Source organism: Saccopteryx leptura, chromosome 9 (assembly GCF_036850995.1).
Source record: "Saccopteryx leptura isolate mSacLep1 chromosome 9, mSacLep1_pri_phased_curated, whole genome shotgun sequence".
NCBI lineage: Eukaryota > Metazoa > Chordata > Mammalia > Chiroptera > Emballonuridae > Saccopteryx > Saccopteryx leptura.
Genome location: NC_089511.1, coordinates 54263551 through 54285856, shown reverse-complemented (window position 1 = coordinate 54285856; position 22306 = coordinate 54263551). Strand labels below are relative to the sequence as shown.

The window sequence follows — 22306 nt, the reverse complement described above, 5'->3', positions numbered from 1 at the left end:
TGAGATGCCAGTTTGTGTAGAGTTTGTATCTGGGATAAGGAAGGAGATGGGGAACTGAGGAGAAGAAGGCTGGTGAGCTAGAAACCTTTGATTCTAGGAAACTCGGATAAGTCAGTGGCTTTGTGAGCACTGAGTGTGACTGGGTTTTGGAGCCCAGTGTGTATGTTTTTACTTGCCCGCCGGGTGCAAGGTAGGATTAAAGGCTATGGCCCATCAGCTTTTGGCTCCGCTGTTTCTTTACCGACTGTCCGAATCCAATGCGAACCTGCATGGGCCGGGCTGCTGTGATAGTGGCCCCGGCCCTGCCTGCTGGCTTTACAGCAAGCTAGGATTAAAGGTAATGGCCCACCAGTTCTTGGCTCCATTGCTTTGTTACTGTCTGAATCAAATGCGAACTTGCATGGGTCAGGCAGCTGTGATATTGGCCGTGGCTACTGGCCTTACAGGTATCAAATGGTTTATATAAACCCCATGGTAAAAAATTCCATAATAACCAAAAATGTAAAAACATTTTGTAGACACATAAAAGTTAAAGAGAAAGGCATAAAAACATATCACCATGAAAATCATTAATTACAAGAAAAACAGCAAAATTAGAAAAAAAGAAGCTACAAAACAGCCAGAAAACAAGGCAGCAATAATATATAATTCTTAATTTATCAAATTCTCAGGAAAATATTAGCAAACTGAAATCAGCAAAACAATGAAAAGATCATACAAAATAATCAAGTGGAATTTATACCTGGGATGCAGGATGGTACAATATATTCAAAACAATAGATGTGATATGCTATATTAATAGACTGGAAAATAAAAGTATAATATCAATGATACAAAAAAAGCATTTGACAAAATTCAACACTCATGATTTTAAAAAACTCTCAGCATAATAAAGGCCATATACAACAAACTGACAGGATAACATCCTCAATCCTGAAAAGCTAAAAGCATTTCCTCTAAGATCAGGAACAAGACAAGTGTGCCACTCCAACCATTCTTATTCAAAATGGGACTAGAAGTCCTAGCCAGCAAAATTAGGCATGGAAAAGAGATAAGAAATATTCAAATTAGCCTTAACAGGCAGTGGGGAAGTAGATAAAATGTCAGCCTCGGATGTAGAGGACCCAGGTTTAAAACCTCAAAGTTGATGGGTTGACTGTGGGCTCACCAGCTTGAAAACAGTGTGGCTAGCTTGAGCATCAGATCATAAACATGGTTCCTTGCTTGAGCCCAAAGGCCACTGGTCACTGGCTTGAGCCCAAAGGCCACTGGCTTGAAGCCCAAGCTCACTGGCTTAAATCTAAGGTTGCTGGCTTGAGAAAGGGGTCACTGGTTCAGCTGCAGCTCCCCAGTCAAGGCACTTAAGAGAAAGTAATCAATGAAAAACTAAGGTGCTACAACTATGAGTTAATGATTCTCATCTCTCTCCCTTCCTGTCTGTCTGTCTCTATCTGTCCCTCTTTCTATCTCCCTGACTCTGTCTCTCTCATTAAAAACAAAAATATTCAAATCAGAAAGGAAGAAGAAAATGTGCCTTTGTTTACAGATGATATGATCCTATAGAAGAAAATCTTAAAGATGTCACCAAAAACTTTTATAATTAATTAACAAATTTATTATTTACAAGCTATAAAATCAACATATAAAAATCACTTGTGATTCTATACAGTCACAGTGAACTATCTGAAAAAGAAATCAAGGAAACAATTGCATTTACAATACCAGCAAAAATGGCAAAATGATTAGGAATAAATTTAAATGAAGAGGTGAAAGACTGAAAGCTCTCAGACATTGATGAAAGAAAATGAAGATGTTATAAATTAATGAAAGTATATATCATGTTCATTTGTTAAGAAAATTAATACTGTTAAAATATCTGTACTATCCAAAGCCATATACTGATTCAGTACAATGGCATTTTTCACACAGAAATAGAAAGACCAGTCCTTAAATGTCTATGGAAATACACAAGACCCTATATAGACAAAGCAATCCTAGAAAAGGAGAACAAAGATCAAGGTATCATACTTTCTTGTTTTAATTTTTATTACAATGCTATAGTAATCAAAATAATATGCTACTGGCCTAAAAACAGACACATCGACCAATTATTCAGAAACAGAGCCCAGAAATAAAACCACACAACTTACATTTGACAAGAGAGTCAAGAATAGTCAATGGAAAAAGGACAGTCTTTTTTATAAATGGTGCTGGAAAAACTGTATATTCATGTATGAAAGAATGAAATTAAATTCCTATCTTATGCAACTCATAAAGTTAATATGGAGTGGATTAAAGACTTAAAACATAAGACTCGAAGCAGTAAAATTATTTAGAAGAAATTTTAGGGAAAAAGCTTAATGACATTGGTTTTGGCAATTTTTTTGTTTGTTTGTTTTTTGTTTTTTGGACAACACTGAAAGTGCAATCTACCAAAGCAAAAATAAACTTGTGGAACTGCAAGCTAAAAAGCTTCTTCACCGCAAAAGAAACAGTCAACTAACAGAGAAGTCAACCTATGGAATGTGAAAAAATATTTGCAAATCATCAATAAGATAAGAAATTGATAGCCATAATATATAAGAAAAACATACAATTCAATATCAAAAGAATAAACAATAAGATTTAAAAAATGGGCAGAGAACTTGAATAGATATTTTTCCAAAGAAGGAATAGAAATGCCCAAGAGGTAAATGAAAAGAAGCTCAACTTTACTAATCATCAAAAAATGCAGATCAAAATGATAATGAAGTATACCCTTGTTGGGCAGATAAAATATATTATGCTCACTTTGTTAAAGATGGCGCTGCCCACGTGGAGGCCGTTGCCCAGATGATATTAATGTGTGTCTCTCTGAGGGCTGTGGGCAGGCAGGATCCTTGTAGCCTGGGGCTTGGTTTTGGGATTAAGCCTTTACCACCCTTTTTGATGTGGGGTGGTACAATCCCATCATGCCTCAGATAAGTGACTGTATTAGAGACTTCCCTATTTTGTGTATTGGATTAATGGTTTTGAATCTACACTATAAAATGGGGGCAGAACGGGAGCTTGCTCTCTTGGTTCCTGAGATTATCATTAGAGGAGACAGCAGAGAGGAGAGCAGAGAAAGGCCACATGGAGGAGGCCAGGGGAAGCAGCCAAGATGGCAGAGTGTTGATTGTGAGGCCAGTTTGTGCAGTTTGACGCTGGAGAAGGAAGGAGATGGGAAACAGAGGTGAATAAAGTCTGGTGAGCTAGAAACCTTTGATTCTAGGAAACTCAGATAAGTCAGTAGCTTTGTGAGCACTGAATGTGAGTGGGTTTTGGAGCCCAGTGTGTGTTTTTACTTTCCCGCTGCGTGCAAGCTAGAATTAAAGATGTTGGCCCATCAGTTTTTGGCTCCATTGTTTCTTTACTGACTGTCCAAATCCAATGCGAACCTGCATGGGCCAGGCTGCTTTGATAGTGGCAGCCCTGGCTCTTGGCTTTACACACCTCCAACCTATTTCAATTACTATTACCAAATAAACAAACAAATAAAAATAAAAACAAGAGATAGTAAGTGCTGGTGAGGATGTGGAGAAAAGAAATCTTTGTGCACACTCAGTGAGAATGTAAACTGCTACAACCACTATATACAGTGTGGAGGTTCCTCAAAAAATTAAAATAGGCACTGGCCATTTGGCTTAGTGGATAGAGCTCTGCCTGGTGTGCTGACATCCTGGATTTGATCCCTGGTCAAGGCACACATGAGAAGTAACCATCTGCTTCTCTTTCCTTCCCTCTCCCCCTTCTCTCTCTCTCTTCCCCTCCTGCAGCCAGTGGCTTGATTGGCTCAAGTGTCAGCCTCAGGCACTGAGGATAGCTCAGTTGATTTGAACATTGGCCCCAGATAGGGGCTGCTGGGAGGATGCCGGTCAGGGAGCACATGGGGGTCTGTCTCTCTATCTCCCCTCATCTTGTTTAAAAAAAATTAAAAATAGAACCACTATATTATTTAGCCAATCATTTTTGGGCATATATCGAGAGAAACTGTTATTATTATCAAAGAGATATTCACATCCCAGGTACATTGAAGTATTATTTATTGTACAATATCTAAGCTGTGGCAACAACCTAAATGTCCAAGAGATGAATGAAGAAAATGTGATATGTGTATACTGTGGAGTATTATTCATTCTTAAAAATAAGAAAATATTGCTTTTTACAACATGGAAGACTTTGAAGGCATTATGCTAAGTGAAATATGTCAGGTAGAGTGTGTATGTTCTCACTTACATGTGGAATCTGAAAAAGGTAAACTCATAAACAAAGAGTAGAATGGGGGTGGCCAGAGTCTGGGGGTTGTTGGGGGGATGGAGAGATGTTGGTCCAAGGGCAGAATCTATTTATTCTAAGAAGAAAACTTCTGAGGATTGAATATACAGCATGGTGATTATGATGAACATTAATGTATTAAAGTTATTTTTGTTGAAAATATTTTATATTATTTATTGATTTTAGAGAGATAAAAGAGTGAGATAGGGGAGGAGTAGGAAGCATCAACAGATAATAGTTACTTCAAACGAGTGACTTTAACATTAGAAAGCAACATTATACACTGCACCACTGCAGGTCAGGCCCAATACTGTATTATATATTTGAGTTGTTAAGAGAGTAGATCTTAAATGTCATCATCACAAAAATATGTAATTATGTGCAAGTATGCAGGTGTTTACAACTTACTGTGGTGTCATTTTACAATAGTTGTATAAAATCATAACATTGTACACCCTAAATCTACATGTTTTATGAAAATAATATCTCAATAAAGCCAGAAAAAAAAATAATGTTTACATGGATATGGTCTTTTATATTATAACTAACTAAATACTTACATTTTAATTTTTTTAGTAATTTAAATCCACAAAGTTTGCTTTTTTACTGCTTAAGTACCCATAATCAGCTTATGGCAAGGAATTTAATATAAGTATGCTGTATATAAATATTTATTAACAATCTTTCGGAACAATGTAATTTTAAACAGTGATTTGATGCAGCAGCTTTTATTGTTGTCATTTGTTGAGAATCTTAAATCATGACAGAATTTTCTCTAAGTTACTTCATTAAAAATAATTATAAAATAAATTAGCATTCAGAAACAATGTGGATGTCAACTCTTAAACTGCTTTTTACAATGTTTCTTCAGTAACTTGTTTTCTTCATTAACACAAACTCTTATCCCTTTATTTTTCAATTATAAAATAAAAAGACTAATTGGGTAATATGGCAAAACAAGCTAATCAACAGGATAAGCCTTTTAGGAAGATCTTAGCACTAACAGCGACTAAGATCATACAAAAGGCTTTCAGAAAGGGACAATTGATTTTATATTAGATTATAAAAATGATTTTTGTTTTTATTTTGGTAGTAACAATCCTCTGATGATTTTAAAATGGAGATTTTTTTTACATGATTTAGATATCCTTGTACATCTTTAGCAATCTGTGCCCACATAATTAAATGTATTATTACTATTCTAGTAATTTAAATGCACATCAAAAATACTAACAAATCCTAAGCCCATTTTGATCTACTAATAAAATGTGGGATTCCTTTGCATGTTGAAAAATGTTAAGTGAGCATACATTACAATATTCAGATTATGTATGATAGAATTGTATACCTAAGACCTATATAATTTTATTGACCAATGTACAGTATACTTTTATTAACCAATAAATACAATAATTTTTGTTAGAATCAATTAAATAATTAAAAATATGTAACAGTCATTACTTTTAAAATGTGACATATACTAATTTTGTATTTGATTATCTTATTTAGTTAAAAGAGTTTACATCATAGTAATTTATAAAGTACTTTTATATGCCAGACATTATTCTATAAAATAACTTGTGTTATACAAATAATGCAACTGAGCTACAGAGAGTTTAAGTAATGTTCAAAGGTCCTAAAGGCTAACAAGTAATAAAATGTGTCTAATACTGAACTTAGTGTATCTCCCAAAGCCACTACCCATAACCATAATATCCTGCTGCTTTTTCTGAGGGCAGTGGTGACATTATACTTCAAACCAAAAATTTTCCATTTATCCTAAATTTCTCAAATCTAGTCATGGTCACTTGCTGGAAGTTCAGATATGTAAGAAAAAACTATCACCACCTATGGAAGAAAACACTGAATAATTCTAGATCATTTAGAATGAATTACATATAAAAAATTATATTTAGGTATATAAACTAACATATATGATAATTTATTTACATAAAAGTATAATATAATATCATATACTAATATTCTCATAAACAAAAATAACCTTCAAATATTTACTTGATCTGATCAGACTTCCACTATTTCTTTCCCTACCTTCCTCCTATAGCTACCGACTTATCTTTCGATTACTTACATCTTTTTACTTAAGTATAATATGGATTTTTCTCTCTCACCAAATGCCATCCATGTACAGTTCTACTGTTGTTGATAGATGTAAGGCCAGGAGCCTCTGCCATTGTGGCCACTCACACGGAGGTTCTCATTGAATTCAAGCAGATGGTAAAGAAACAGCAGAGTTGGAGGATGATGGGCCATTCTGCTTATTGGTGACTCACTGTATAGCCAGTATTCACAGCCACCATCAAAGCCACCTGGCCAACACAGGTTCAGGTTTGATTTGGACTGATGATATTAAAGCAACTGAGTCAAAAACTAAGGGGCCATTTTCCTTTAATCCTAGCTTGCACCCAGGAAACAAGTAAATACACACAATGGGAAACACACTTCCCTTTCCATTCAAGGCTCCCAAAGCCACTGAATCATCTGAGTTTTCCTAGAATCAAAGGCTTCCACCTCACCAGTCTTATTCACCTCTGTTCCCTATCTCCTTCTCCTGTGCAAACTGGCTTTACCTTCATCATTCCACCATTCTGGCTGCCTCCTCCACATGGTCTCCCTGCCCTGCCTCCATGGGCTCTTCCTCCCTGCAAGAATGTGGCCACTCTCTCCAAATTGGCTTCCTAGCTCCCCCTTTTAAAACCTTTTGACGCGAAAGCCCTCCCCCAACACACTTTAGCATAACCACACCCCTTCCAAGCAAGAAGGGCAACTAGCTGTATCAAGTGAGGGCAGTGGCCATCTTTAACAATAAGGGTAAAAAAAAAAATAACTTTATCTGCTCAACACTCACCAAGACAGGCAAGCCACAAGAAAAGCCAAGGGAAAAGCAGAAAACCTGCTTTTCCCATGGAGGGCAAGGGATAAGGGAGCAGAAAAAATAAATCCTACTGTACTTACTTCTCAGTGGTGGGGCAGAATCTCCCTTCCAGTAAACATTAGCAAGACAATGGCCCCTCCCAAGCAGGAAGGGGACCTGCAACCTGACAGACCACTATATCCGGCATTGCCCAGTCCCCAATGCAAACTATAAGCGAGCAAACATAAAAATCACATCTACAAAATTATTTGACCAACAATAGACCAATTAGAATAAAATGAAGTAAATAATAACAAAACAAATATAAAGACTGGAAGGGCCATCGCCTGTGTAGTAAATTGTGCTAATGAGAGCAAAGAGGTAGAGCGATAATCGTTTAATGACTTCAGTGGGCATTACTAGACCATACTCTTGGAACATCTTAAACAAATTATATAATCCAATTAATGATGACACTAAGGCATCATAAAATGTTCCTTTCTCCCTCTACAGTAGAATTTGAAAACATTAAGTGCTAATGCTGGCAGAATAATTATGGGTAAGAAAAATAATTTTTCTTCTACTATTCTAAATTCTTCTGGCTGGTCTCATCATCAAATTAACATGAGACAGATTAACAGGAAAAAATAACTACAATTATTATAAATGTACATAAAAGAGTTTTATAAGAATATGGAACCTGAGGACAAATCAAGCAGTTAGGCTTAGGTGCCATCTTAAGTTAAGAAGAGGACTCATTGTGGTTTGAGACCTCAAAGGGGAAGAAAGCAATTCACATAGATATAAAAATGCAAATATTTGGTAAACAAATGTTTACTGGGCCATCTGTAACAATAGAACACATAGAAAACTTTAATTGGTCTTGCTAAGTTCCTCCCAGTCTATCACACACTAGTTTATATTAAACTATAGTTATCTATGATAATATCTCACTGCTTTAATTCTGTTAGGCAGTTAGGGGGAAAATCAAAGGCTTATTTTATATTTTTCATTTCTTAAAAATAACCACCTTAAAATAGCCCAAAATAGTCATTTTTGTGAGGTAACAAACTCTGTTCCCTCTCATAATTATAAAAAGCATAACTTATTCTTAAATTGAAAATAATAACTTACTTGTTATGTCCTTTAGTTTATTCAGTTTATTTTACTTTTTTTCACTCATGGTCTAACTCTATGTCTTTGTTGATTGTAGCTTTAGACAATAAATTTCAGGGTCAAACGCCTCTTCTTTTGGATTAGAGTTAATATGTAAGACAAAAATTTCCTATGTTACGATTTTATACTATGTGTATATCAGGTTTTACTGATAGATTCAATATAGGAACGTGAGGGAGATGGGCAGGCTCGAAGGGGACCCTGGTTTCTGGATTATGCAACATGGTGCAAAACTGTGCCATTTAGTAAAATAACACATACTGGAAGAGACCAGGTATGGACTGGGATAGCACCTGAAATTCTATTTTGTAGTGTTATTTAATTCACCTTTGAAATTACTAGTGCCTGTGTTGTCTGGACAGGAAATATAACGTGCAAGTTAACATATTAATGGTAATTGCTGTGTTAACAAAGGGAAAATGTGAATAGTTTTTAATTTTTATTGAAAACACATTGGTATGAAAAGGGAAATTTGAGAATAGGCTAAGGTGGGAATAAGGTTTTCCTGACCTCACTTCTAGATAAGGAATAAGCATCTTTGGCTCTCTTTGGACTTTTGCCTTTGTGTGAACTGTTTGTGACAATATATCACAGGTCTAGTCCCTCTGAAACCAGTCATTACATATCTTTCTAATACTTCTTTTTGGTTTTAACTTTGATTTTTACATAAGGTTATTTAAAAATGTATGGCTTATTTTTAGCTTGATAACAAATTTGAAGAAATAAGTCACTGAGCATTCAGGTATTTGCATTCATATCTTGCACTTTTAATCACATTGGATGTGGGAATTGGGTAGGGATCTGAGAATGTAGAAATTTTAGTCATGGAAAACAATGAATTTGTTATTGAACAAAAACAGTCAAGGGTGAAATTAAATAGATTAAGAAAGTCAGTTTCCGAGGTACAAGCATCATCAGCTAATCTGTTTTTCCTGAGGCAGATAATCCATAGACCATAGAGAACAGGGTCACCAGGTCCCCAAATTGCTTTTTAGTCTTCACTTTGATCTTCATTTGGATATTTTTCATACATAATAGTACTTTTTTCCAAGACAATTCTGAATATACTTATTATTAAATATTTTTGTGTATTTCAAAACTAATTAATTATACTTTCATGAATGCATCATTTCAAAGCAAACATTTTGGCTGTTGTGAACAGTATTATTAATAAGTGATTATTTTTATGTATTTGACTAATTTCTATTAGTGTTGCTAGTCTTTAAATAGTTAATTATATTTGGTTTGATCTGGAATAAAATTCTTGTTGGATATAAAAGCATTTTACTGAGGGGACTTGCAACCTGCTGGATTTATAAAGCTTAGTGGAAGTCATCTCAAAGGGTAGGAAATGTAGCGGAGCCTTTACTCAGGCTGTTTCTGCTTGTGAATACATAATGAGCTCAGACTTCTGAGCAGCTCTCAGAGAGGGATGTTTATGGGAGTTTGTAGCTGGGTAGACTAATTCAAAAAAAAATCAAACCTTTTTCAGGACCAACTGTTGCCAGGTTCTGAGGTTACTAAGATGAATGTGACACAGACTTGATCTAAAGGAGTTGTTGTGATAAAGGTACACTATTTTCCAATGTGATGCATTGAGTACTGTTGGAATACAAAGAGGATGCAATTAATCTAGACTGAGAAGTAAGAATATTTTCTAGAAGAGGTGATGCCTTGCCTAGTTCTTGAAAGAGAAGTGGAAGTTAACCAGGAAAATCAGAAGAGAGAGTTTCAACAAATGGCATAGCAAACACACACGTTGTTGATGAAGGCTAGAAAATAAACTATGAGACTGGAAAGGATAAGGGAGATTTTAAAGAAAAATCTGTCCATAAATTTAATATAAAAATAGTAACCAACTGAAAAAAGTTTTAAATATTTACATTCAACTCCATCCTTCTTTTCTTTCATCTTGCCTGCCCCTAAAAGTTATTGGTTACATATCTGTACTTCTACCAATATAAACAATGTGAATGTCTACTCTCTGTAGTGAAGATGCTCCTAAATAAGGCAGTGACCATATATATAAGAAGAGGTAATAGTCTTGAAAAATCACTTCTCTCTAAAATACAAATGAAAGAGATGTTTGGTAATTCAAGAATTGTTTCTTACAAGAACTGGTCAGGTTTTCTTTATTCTCACCTCACAAATTGTGTCTGTCTTCTCATTATCCCATTTTCACTCCCTGTATGCATTGTCTTTTTCTTATAAGCACTTGTGTTGTTAGCAAATTTATTAAAGAATTGACTCCACGTATACCACGTTGTACTCTACCTGTGTGGTTGTTTGTGTACATATTCTAACCTTCCCCATTCGAGATCTTTGCAAAAAGGAACTGTTGATTTTGATTCCCAGGTTTAGCATAGAATAGTTGTAATAGTAATTAAACTACAACTTTGATTGAATGAATAATTTTGAGTGCATAAAGCAATAAGAAACTAGATAAACAAAATATTATAAAAATGGGAAGAAAGATAAAGGTTGATTGGGATTTGAGTGAGTTTTCATGGTATAGGTGAAATCTAGTTTCACCAAGAGAAGCAGAGATTTGCCAGACAGAAGTAGAGTCAGAGATTAATCTAGGTAACAAAACTTCCTGAAAAATCCAAAGTATGAGCCAGCAAGAATAAGGGATCTGATGTGACAGAAGTGCATGGTACTTAATTCCAAAGTATAAAGAGACCATACTATCCTTTGAAATGTTAAAATAATGTATTTATAATGTATTTGTGCCAAGAAATAGCATGGTTTTACCTTTGACTTGGGGTCCATGAAAAACGTTCTTGTAGAATGAATAGATGAACACAGCATGAGAACAAAGATTCTGGGAGATAGGCGAGAAGACCACTATTAGAATAATAATGACTTATGGTGAGCAGCTGTGCTGTATAGGAGGGGTGTAGGAAGGGAAAGAAGGGGTATTCAAAATCAGATATATTTTAGGTTTAAACAGTGGCTTGAAACCCCTTGAATATTGACAAGGATGAAAAATTGTAGACCTCTGCGATTGTAAGCTTCATTTGAGAGGGCACACACCTTAAAATATAAAAGAGCACTTGCCAAAGGCTTTATTATTTATGCCCATGTGCATAATAAACAGAAGTTTCACAAATAAATAAATAATAAACCTTGAAATCATCTCCCAGATAACACACATACTTCAGTAACTTTAAGACAATTTGATTTATGCTGTAGTCACAGGAGTGCACCAAGTACAATTAACTGCATAACACACCCCTGTCAGGAAGACAGAGCACCTCCTAGGAAAGTGCTTTATGTCTCAGAAGTGTACATTTGACATCTTGCAAGCAAATTATCACACTTTAATTTTCATGGATATTATAGCTCATGATAATACTTGTATGTACATTATCATGTGATTATTGGCAGGGTATTAGCAGTGTTTAAAATAATGAATTAGTACTGATTGATAGACACTATTCTTAAGGTGTTTGCAACATAGAATAACAGACTATCACAAGTAATTTGTATTTACTTTTTTTAGAAACATAAACATGTACTTTATATTATTTTCAGGTAGTATAATCAAGTTAATATGTTACTATAGTATTAGAATTTCAATATTTGTTATACAATTCTTATATATTTCTTGTCCACAAGTCATTTGGTGGTATATCTGTTATTATATAATGCTACTTATATCTGTAAACCCTCACTAAATATATACATATATTCTTTCTTCCTTTCTTTCTCCTATTTTTTTCTGATCTGCTTCCATTGATGACTCTATACTTTTGACTCCAGACTCACAATATGAGGGTAAGATGAAAAAAATTAAAATTCCAAATAACCACATTAGCATTGCTTGTCTATCTTTGTTTTATTCTCTTTAGAACATTGTTAAAATTTTATTCACTATTTTAATTACACATTTTATCACAGCTAAAGTCCAATTATAGTTGTTTCTGTTGTGAAGCTTTAATTACAACTTATCTTTGTTAATCATTTCTTTATGTTATTTCTTTTAGTAAAATTGCCATCCCATTACATCTGTCCTGAAAGACTTTTGCTCTCCAGTGGTCTCTGCTAGTGTTTTCTCAGTAAAATTTTAATAGTTTCATGGTATGCACAGTGACTGTGTTATATAATATGGTAGGCAATCTAGATGGTTCTTATAAAAAAAAGTTGTTGAAAAAAGTGGTACATATTAATTTGATTTCAGGCTTTATTCTTTTTAATTGTTACTATACATCTCAATGAATTTGATCTCAGGATGAGTGCTCCTGCAGGTGTGACTTCTTACCTTCGTTTGTCTTCTCTCTTTAGACTGCAAACTAGCTAGGGGAGGACCGCCAGCTACCATAGTTGCTATTGATGAAGAGAGTCGGAATGGTGAGTGAGTTATATATTTTACAATTTATTTATCTAAGAGAGATTTCTTTTCATTTCAATGCCATATTTGTTATGTGTGGAAATACGGGAACTAAATAAAAGTTTCAACCCAAACTCACAAAGAGCTCCCTTTAATTTCTCCCCTGTAAGGGTTTAAATATTGCCATTCCTTGGTAATGCTTTACTTGGATTATATTATGAGAAACTCTTTCAATGACTAGGTAGTTGCTTAATTTTGATTGTGAATAAGTCATTTGGTTGAGGATCAGTCCAGGAATGTATCCAGATACCGGCTGGAATATTTTTTTGTCAATAGGTAGAGTTAACTATTGTGCATATAATCACCTAGTCATTGTTAATCCTAATACAGAGGGACCCAAAACATTGCAGACACGAACAAGGTCCATCGGTTACACATCAAAGCTTTATTGTCTAGCTTGGCCAGAAGGCGGAAACGCCAACAGGAATCTGAAGGAAAGCGCGCCGGTCTTTTGTTCTACTTAGTTTTTATAGTTTTGTAAGTGGGAAGTACAGAAGCAAAAATTGTAATTAGGAGCCCCTTTACCACTATTGGTTATAGCCATATGTCCTTTAACATGATAGGACCACGTTCAATTTGCAAGCCATACATCCTTTTGGAGAAAACAAAATTTACAAGCCAACACAGTAGTAGAAAGATGTCTCTTTACATATTAAAGGCATTCCTATATTATCTAGTGTTTATCTGCTATCTCTCTGTCCAGAGTCACACATGGTAACCACACGCATTTACATAGGACAGATACTTTCGGTGGGGACAAATGCCTGAAAATGGCTCATTGCTATAAGGAAAGGTTTATTTTGGCTTTTCTCTCCCTGTACCTGGCTAGCCATTCACCCCTTTCCCCACAGGTGTGGTGGAATGTCTGTGGATCTATGTTTTCTTCCCCTTTGCATTTATAATACAATGCCAAGGGCCATCCTGACTATGCCAATCACACAGTACAGAGACTATTCTCACAATTTCTTTGCACATCTTAACCCAAATTAATAAAATGTTCTCCAAGCCTCTTAAAATATTAATATTAATTCTGTAGTTTTTGGTACCTTACAACACCTGCGGGTGAAGTGGCTCAGTGGCTCCTCAGTCGTCAAACGGAAATATATTACATTCCTCCAAAAGAAGTGGACCACCTGTTAGCCTTATACTGCTAAATTAAATTGCCTGGAATTTGGTAAGGATTAGAATCCATAGTTTATTAGACTTGGCAATTTAGAAATGGTTAATGGGAAGAGTGAAAGTGCATGGGAAGAGAAAAACTGACAAAGTCTAGAGCAGACGAAGAAGTATGCATTTTAATACAGGTTGTCTACCATAATTAATAATCAATACCTATTTCATATTAAGTTTTTAAAAATATTTCTCTTATCAAATAAAAAATAAATATAATCAGAACTTTTTTTCACAATACCTTTCAGTACCTGTAACTTTAATGTATAAATCAGGGGTCCCCAAACTACGGCCCGTGGGCCGCATGCGGCCCCCTGAGGCCATTTATCCGGCCCCAGCCGCACTTCCAGAAGGGGCACCTCTTTCATTGGTGGTTAGTGAGAGGAGCATAGTTCCCATTGAAATACTGGTCAGTTTGTTGATTTAAATTTACTTGTTCTTTATTTTAAATATTGTATTTGTTCCCGTTTTGTTTTTTAATTTAAAATAAGATATGTGCAGTTCATAGATTTTTGTTGTTTGTTTTTTTTTTTTGTTTTTTTTTTGTATTTTTCTGAAGCTAGAAACGGGGAGAGACAGTCAGACACACTCCCGCATGCGCCCAACCGGGATCCACCCGGCAGGCCCACCAGGGGGTGACGCTCTGCCCACCAGGGGGCGATGCTCTGCCCCTCCAGGGCGTCGCTCTGCCGTGACCAGAGCCACTCTAGTGCCTGGGACAGAGGCCAAGGAGCCATCCCCAGCGCCCGGGCCATCTCTGCTCCAACAGAGCCTTGGCTGTGGGAGGGGAAGAGAGAGACAGAGAGGAAGGAGAGGGGGAGGGGTGGAGAAGCAGATGGGTGCTTCTCCTGTGTGCCCTGGCCGGGAATCGAACCCTGGACTTCTGCATGCCAGGCCGACGCTCTACCACTGAGCCAACCGGCCAGGGCCTCATAGTTTTTTTTTATAGTCCGGCCCTCCAACGGTCTGAGGGACAGTGAACTGGCCCCCTGTGTAAAAAGTTTGGAGACCCCTGGTATAAATTAAAAATTCTCCTCTACTAGGCAGCAGTGAAATAATAATCTCTCTTCAGTGCTGTTTTTTAATTCAAACTATTCAAAGTGTGGGAATAGGCTCTGTGGCTTATTTTATCTACTAATTCCAAAATGGAACTTCTATTCTTGTTTGTTTTGCACTTTCTATCTATTCTAGGCATTGTGTTTTCCAAAATTATACTTAAAAAAAAGAATTGTCAAATATAAAAGACTGTGGTTTTCATAGAATTCAACCTACACATATTTAAAACTTCTATAATATATATTATATATAATACCTGCATTGTTCATGTCATTATGGATTTAATCATTAGATTATTGGATTATATATAATGATACATCATTAGAAACATTCCTTTATGGCCAGTAGTCATGGCCGTCATGGCCATGCATGTGCAGGTTCTCATTGAATTCGGGCAGATGGTAAAGAAACAGTGGAGCCAAAAAATGGTGGGCCACTTCTTTATTAAAGTCTCTCATCGGCTGACGAGCAACACACACAGGGAAAACACTTCCCTTCACTCAGGGCTCCCAAAGCCACTGACACATTCTCTGGTTGCACAACCAGGAGAATCTTTTCCAGTTTCTCCTAGAATCAAGGTCCCATCAGTCTCAGCAGAGCTCACAAAGCCCCTCAGCTCTGGTTCCCCATCTGCACACCTTCTGTTTCCCTGCCAACAGGGCTTCTTTCTCTGCAAAACTGGCCTCTTCTTCAGCACTCTGCATTCTCTCCTTTCTCACTCTGCAAACATGGCTTCTTTCTGCCTCTTCTCCTTCTTCTCTTTTTAAAACTTTCTGGCAAGAAAATCTCTCCTCCAGCAAACATTAGCAAAACAATAGCCCTTCCTAAACAGGAAGATAATTTGCAATTACAGACCACAGATTCATGGTGCTGCCCAGCCCCCAATGCAAATTATAAGCAAGCAAACATAAAAATCATATTTTACAAACTTATTTGCCCAACATACTCCTTTGAAGACTTGGTATAATTTTTTTTTTTTTTACTTGCATATCTTTTGGAATAGGCCAAAAATGTCTGCAGTTTTGCTGGTTTCTGTTTAAACAAATTTAAATATCTATTAGTAACAATTAAGAAACCATAAAAATTGGTTCTTAAATTTATTTTTTAAAAATCAATACCTATTGAGCATGAAAGCATACAAAGTTAATAATAATTATAACACATTTAAGGATGTTGGAAATAATTCCTATGTATGTCTGAAGAAAAGGAAACATAAAAATACTATACCAGAAAAAATTTCTACCTCACAAGTAGAATTATAGTTTATTAATAGTTAACTATATTTCTGTGAACAAATCTCTATTTTCTAAATATTCTATAATAAAAGTTTTCTTTTAAACTAGATAGATTTAAAAAAAAATAAAAGATAGAAGGCCAATCCACATTTTATTTTCTTATTGTTCACCAATTCCCTTAAACATGAGCTGAACTAAAACATTAAGTTTAACTAAATAATTTTGCTTTCAGATATGATTCTACACAGAGCTTATTTTGTCAAAAAGATAATTATAGCCATGTTTATGCTAATATTTTATTTTCTATTATATTGATTAGATCTTACCTTTCAAAGGAACCCAGGAACTCTATAAAGACATTGCCATAGGATATTGCAAAGATGTTGCTGTATGTTGGCTTATTGTGAAAGCTCAATATTTTAGTTTTAGAAGAATGTGACATGATATAATGCAGTAATGTCGTGCTGTTTAAGTGGCATGTTTTGAAGAAACTGCCAACTACTCAGAATGCTGCCAAAGTTATTTGAGTGTCATCACAAAGAATATAAATAACCAATCTAGAGGCTAACTGCTTTACATTCTTCTTTTACATTAAATTTTGAAAATATGGTGATCAAATGAACTGTATATTATAATGTACTGTGTAATCGTCCTTGTCTTAAAAATCTAGAGGAAACAATCCATGAAAATGTTTCTTTATATTTTTTAGGCAATCTAAGAAACTTGCCATAACATCATTAATTCTAGTCCTGCTCTTAAACTCTCTTAAATTCTCTTTTCCTGCATTTTAAGTGGTAGTAATAAAACATGTGGGTGTCCTGTTCTACCAGTATAGTAAGCACTCATTTTTTTTAAAGGTCCCAGGGCTTCTTGAAAGTAAAGCAGAATGAAACCTTTATTCTTTTTTTTTTAATAAATAAATTTTTATTAATTTTAATGGGGTGACATCAATAAATCAGGGTACATATATTCAAAGAAAATATGTCCAGGTTATCTTGTCATTCAATTATATAGCATACCCATCACCTAAAGTCAGATTATCCTCCGTCACCTTCTATCTGGTTTTCTTTGTGCCCCTCCCCTACCCCCTCCCCCCTCCCCCCTTCCCTCCCCCTGCCCCTCGTAACCACCACACTCTTGTCCATGTCTCTTAGTCTCATTTTTATGTCCCACCAATGTGTGGAATCCTTCAGTTCTTGTTTTTTTCTGATTTATTTATTTCACTCAATATAATGTTATCAAAATCCCGCCATTTTGTTGTAAGTGATCTGATGACATTATTTGTTATGGCTGAATAGTATACCATGGTGTATATGTGCCACATCTTCTTTATCCAGTCTTCTATTTTTTTTTTACAGTGATTAAAGCCTTTAAGCAAACTCTTGGCCAATACAGCAAGAATCCATAAAGGAGTAGTGTCCTTAACCAGTTCACCAAGTCCAAGTTGGTCCCAACACCATGCCAAGTCCCTGATAAATGCAACCCAACCCTAGTTCAGTCTGTTAGGAGCTGTCCCAAGGAGCAGGAGTCCAGGAAAAGTCCACATCCAGGAAAAGTCTGCATGACACTGGAATTGTTGTCATAATTCTATACTTTGCAGCTCACGTCCAAGTGCCAGTGACCACTGCTTCTAGCTGGTAATGATTCGGGTAGACTGGAAAAGCCATCTGCAGTATGTGTGGAGATGGAGCTTCTGTTCTTCTCTGCCTGGAGAGATGAGACCAGGTTGCTTTTCCCTGGAGCTCTGTGACTGTGGCTTGGTAAAGAGAACCTTGGAATACACTAAGCTGGGTGGCAAAGGTAGATTCATAATAGAAGTTGGCAAAAGGGGGAAAGAGAGCTCTAAATTAGGAGTAGGTTCTAGCCTGAAATATGAGTGGGGCATTGAGGTAGGAGGAATAAAGGAAACACTATATATTAAACAAAGCAGCAGAAAATAGAACTATCAACGCCCACAACAGAGATCTTCGAGGGAAGAATAAAAAACCTGAGTATTCAGGCAAGACATAGTTAAGTGGCCCTTGTGCAAATGAGATCAGTTTACCTGCTTCTTGGAAGAAATACCCTAGGCTCGTCCACAGTGTCGTAGATGGGGCCAACGGCCCTGGGCACCTTCAGCGTTCATTGACAAACCCCAGCATTCTTGGCAAGGTTAGGTCATAGGTGGCTAGAGCAAGGGCTGAAAGAGACTGAACTCTCCCTTAGAGGAGCGAGAGGGAAACCTACCTTCCAGTGTCCCTGTTTCCTCACAGCAGAGGTACGTAAATCTAGCCGGCTTTAGCTCAATGACCTTCCTTTCCACTATTGAAGCAGGACCCAGATGGCATCCTATGAGACCCCTTTGGGGTGTTGGAGCCTTTAAGGGTGTATCCTAAAATCTGGTAGTTCCCCTGATTTCTATTGGGCTTTTTCTGCCTCTTAGTATCTTAAAAGCCATGCTCAGAAGATCTTGCTGAGGGGTTTGAGGATCCCCATCTGCCTATATAAATCTTTTCCATATATCTGGGGCTATTTGAAACATTTATTCTTAATTAAGCCAAACTGGTAAGAATATTATGTGTCAACTTGCCTTGTTTTTTGGGAGGGGGGTTCTTTTTGTTTTTCCATCAAGAGAGACAGAGACAGAGAGACAAAGAGAGGGACAGATAGGGACAGACAGACAGGAAAAGAAATGAGAAGCGTCAATTCTTTATTGCAGCATCTTAGTTGTTCATTGATGGCTTTCTTGTATGTGCCTTGACTGGGGGGGCCTATAGCAGAATCAGTGATTCCTTGCTCAAGCCAATGACCCTGCACTCAAGGTGGTGACCTAGGGGTTTTGAACCTGGGTCCTCTGCATCCCAGGCTGATGCTCTATCCATTGTGCCACTGCCTAGTCAGGCTCAACTTGCCCTTGGTTCACTTTATTCATGTGTATTGCTAAACAACCATGTTGTTATCTACATCTTCTTGTGAAGTATAGCTTTTGAATGATTATGTTTTTTTTAATCTATTCTTAATTTTCTTTTTTTTTTTTTTTTTTTCTTAATTTTTTTTTTTTTTTTTTTGTATTTTTCTGAAGCTAGAAACGGAGAGAGACAGTCAGACAGACTCCCGCATGTGCCCGACCGGGATCCACCCCCAGCGCCCGGGCCATCAGCCATCTTTGCTCCAATGGAGCCTTGGCTGCGGGAGGGGAAGAGAGAGACAGAGAGGAGGGGGAGGTGGAGAAGCAAATGGGCGCTTCTCCTATGTGCCCTGGCTGGGAATCGAACCCGGGTCCCCCACACGCCAGGCCGACGCTCTACCGCTGAGCCAACCAGCCAGGGCCCTTAATTTTCTTATAGAAATTATCAAAGTATGGGTTTAGAACATTCATGATTTGTTTCATGTATCTGCATTTTTCAATATTTTTATACTCTGTGAGATGGAAATATCTTCTTTTTGTGAATATATATGTTAAATGCATTTATATATATATGTGTGTGTGTGTGTGTGTGTTTGAAATAATTAAAAAATTAACAGGTGGATTCATCATCCTGAATCTTATTAGGTTTTTCCCCTTCTTGGTCATTTTCCTCAGGGGCATATCCATAATTCCTGTACATCATTGATGAGCTACCAGAAAGCAAGCCTCATGTTTCAAGGACTCAAATTCAACAGATAAAAGACACATGCTCGTTCTTGACAACAACAAGAAAGCTCTCAAGTTACTATGTAGAACAGGTTTATTGCATAATTATATTAGGAGGGAAGAATATATACAGAGAAATAGACTTATAATACATGATTTTTATTTCATAAAATGAGAATTTCTAAAAGTCCTTTCTGGAAAATTTATATATATCCAAAATCTTGCATGTGGATGCTTATGGAAACTTTATTCACAATAGCACAAAAATTAGAAGCAAAAAAGGTCCTTCAGTAAAGGAGTAGATTAATAAACTGGTATGAATTCAGTGCTAAAAAGAAAGAGGCTATCAACCAATGGAAAGACATAGTGAACTCTAAATGCCAATTACTAAGTGAAAGAATTCAATCTGAACAGGCTACATACTGCTACATACTGTGTAATTCCACTATTTGATATTCTGTTAAAAGCAAAATTATCGATTAAATAAAAAGATAAGTAGTTGCTAGGGGTGAGCAGGGAAAAGATGAATAGATAGAGCACAGAAAATTTTCAAGACAGTAAACATATTCTGTATTTTAATGATGGATATATCATTATACATTTGTAAAACCCATAGAATATAAAACACTAAAAACAAAATCTAAGGTAAACTGTAGACTTTGGGTCATTATGACATGTCAATATTAGATCAACCTTAGTAAAAAAAAATGTACAACTCTAGTGAGTGATGTTGATAATTGGAGAGCTACACATATGTGGGGGCAAGGTATACAAGAGAAATTCTTGTATCTTCCTCTCATTTTTGTTGTGAACCTAAAACTGATCTAAAAAAATTGAAGTCTTATAACTCTCCTTCTGTACATATATGTTCTAGTTACCCATAATTTCACTGGACTCTGAGTTGCTTATGGAATTGAGCCCTTACTGAAAGGAGAAAGTCCAGGAGCAGTTACGCTGGAACTATTAAGAGCCTGCATCTGAGCTCCTGCCAAACCTGAGTCCTGGTTGCTTTAAACAACCACGGAATGCCGTTCACACAAGTTTTGGAACAATTGGTTCGGACTAATTCTTAGAAACAAGATAAATACATGGGCAGTGTTGAGTGGAAGGAACAAGACATTTTTAAAGTTATGGTTTGACTATAACACTACGATGATACAAAAATAGACCGATTCGGAAGCAAAACAATATTGTTATCTATGTGAGCAATTAGAAGGACCAATCTAAGTCTTCCTTATAGACATAAAGTTAAAAGAATCTTGTGAGCTCACAGCAAATTCTGGAAATAAAAAATGATGCTGAGAGTCTTCACAATCTGAATGCAGCCGCCAACAAAGAATGCAATGGCTGATTCAATGAAAGTATTCTGTGGTCCTTGTTAACAGCAATTTCCAGAGCCAGAGTAGGAACATAATTGAGTATGATAGACCATTACGTGCTTCTGAGGAAGTGCAGGAGGTCATTTAAAGAAACATTGAATTCATATGGTCACTCCTTCCCTGGAGTTTCTCTGGTTCAAGCACGTAGCTGGGACAGGAAGGGGCAGTATGTAGAGGTTGGGTCTTCATTTGAAACAGTTATTATGGCCATTTAGAAGTTGCTCCCCACCAGCCTTTCCCTCTCAGTGTCAAAATCGTCAGGCTTGGCAGAGTAGAAGATTAAATTTTTATGTTTATGTTTTTCATTCTTTATAGTTACCAATTATATATCTTTAAGATTTATAGTAAGGAGTTGGCCAATATTTGCCCTGCAGACTTTCTAAGAGTCACACGTAGAGTGACATCCATTGTTAGTAAAAGAGACCTCCTACTCATGGAAAGAAAAATCTTAAATAACCAACATGTCTTTATGAATATTCCTAAGGTTCAAAGTATGATGTGATAAAAAATTTTGAATCCCAATGTTCATATCCCTCAACTTTTAATTATTTATCTTCACTCTTCTTTATTCTTTGGTGACAGCAAGGTTTAAACTAGTAGAACATTTTGCAATAAGATCAATCAGTGAAGACATAGAGTAGACTACAGAATAACTTAGAGTAGATGACTAGAACTGCAGATGTGAAACTGCATCAGAAGTTAGGAAGAAAGAGAACTGAAGAACCAGGATGGCAAGCATCTGGCTGCCTGGATGACAGTATTCCTTAGGGTAAAGTGAAAAGGTTGAGGGTTCAACCAAGAGGTTAAAGGTGCTAGGATATATAGACAGAAAAATGCTTCAATAATAGTTGCTGTAGACAGAGTCCTTGTCTTATGTAAATGTTTGAGAGAAATATTGTTAAGGATTGAAATTCATAACTGGGCCTATCCATAGGCCATGCTTCTTGTTTCTTTCAATGTGTCTAAACTAGAACACCTTCTCAAGATGCTCCTGAATTTCATTCTCCCTCTTTCTCTGAATTCTATGATAAGTGAGCATTTTGATTATTTCAAATAAGGCAATAAATAACGAAGTGTGCCCTATATAATTTAGGTATTAAATAAAATATGCAA

At 36.2% G+C, this 22306-nt stretch overlaps 1 protein-coding gene across 1 annotated transcript in view; it reads left to right on the top strand.

Moving 5' to 3' along the window:
* PCDH15 (protocadherin related 15) overlaps nucleotides 1–22306 on the top strand; it is a 1001489-nt gene that overhangs the window by 262835 nt on the left and 716348 nt on the right. The window contains exon 3 of the mRNA XM_066348814.1: nucleotides 12635–12700. Within this exon, the coding sequence (XP_066204911.1) occupies nucleotides 12635–12700 (66 nt within the window). The remainder of the gene's footprint in view (nucleotides 1–12634; nucleotides 12701–22306) is intronic.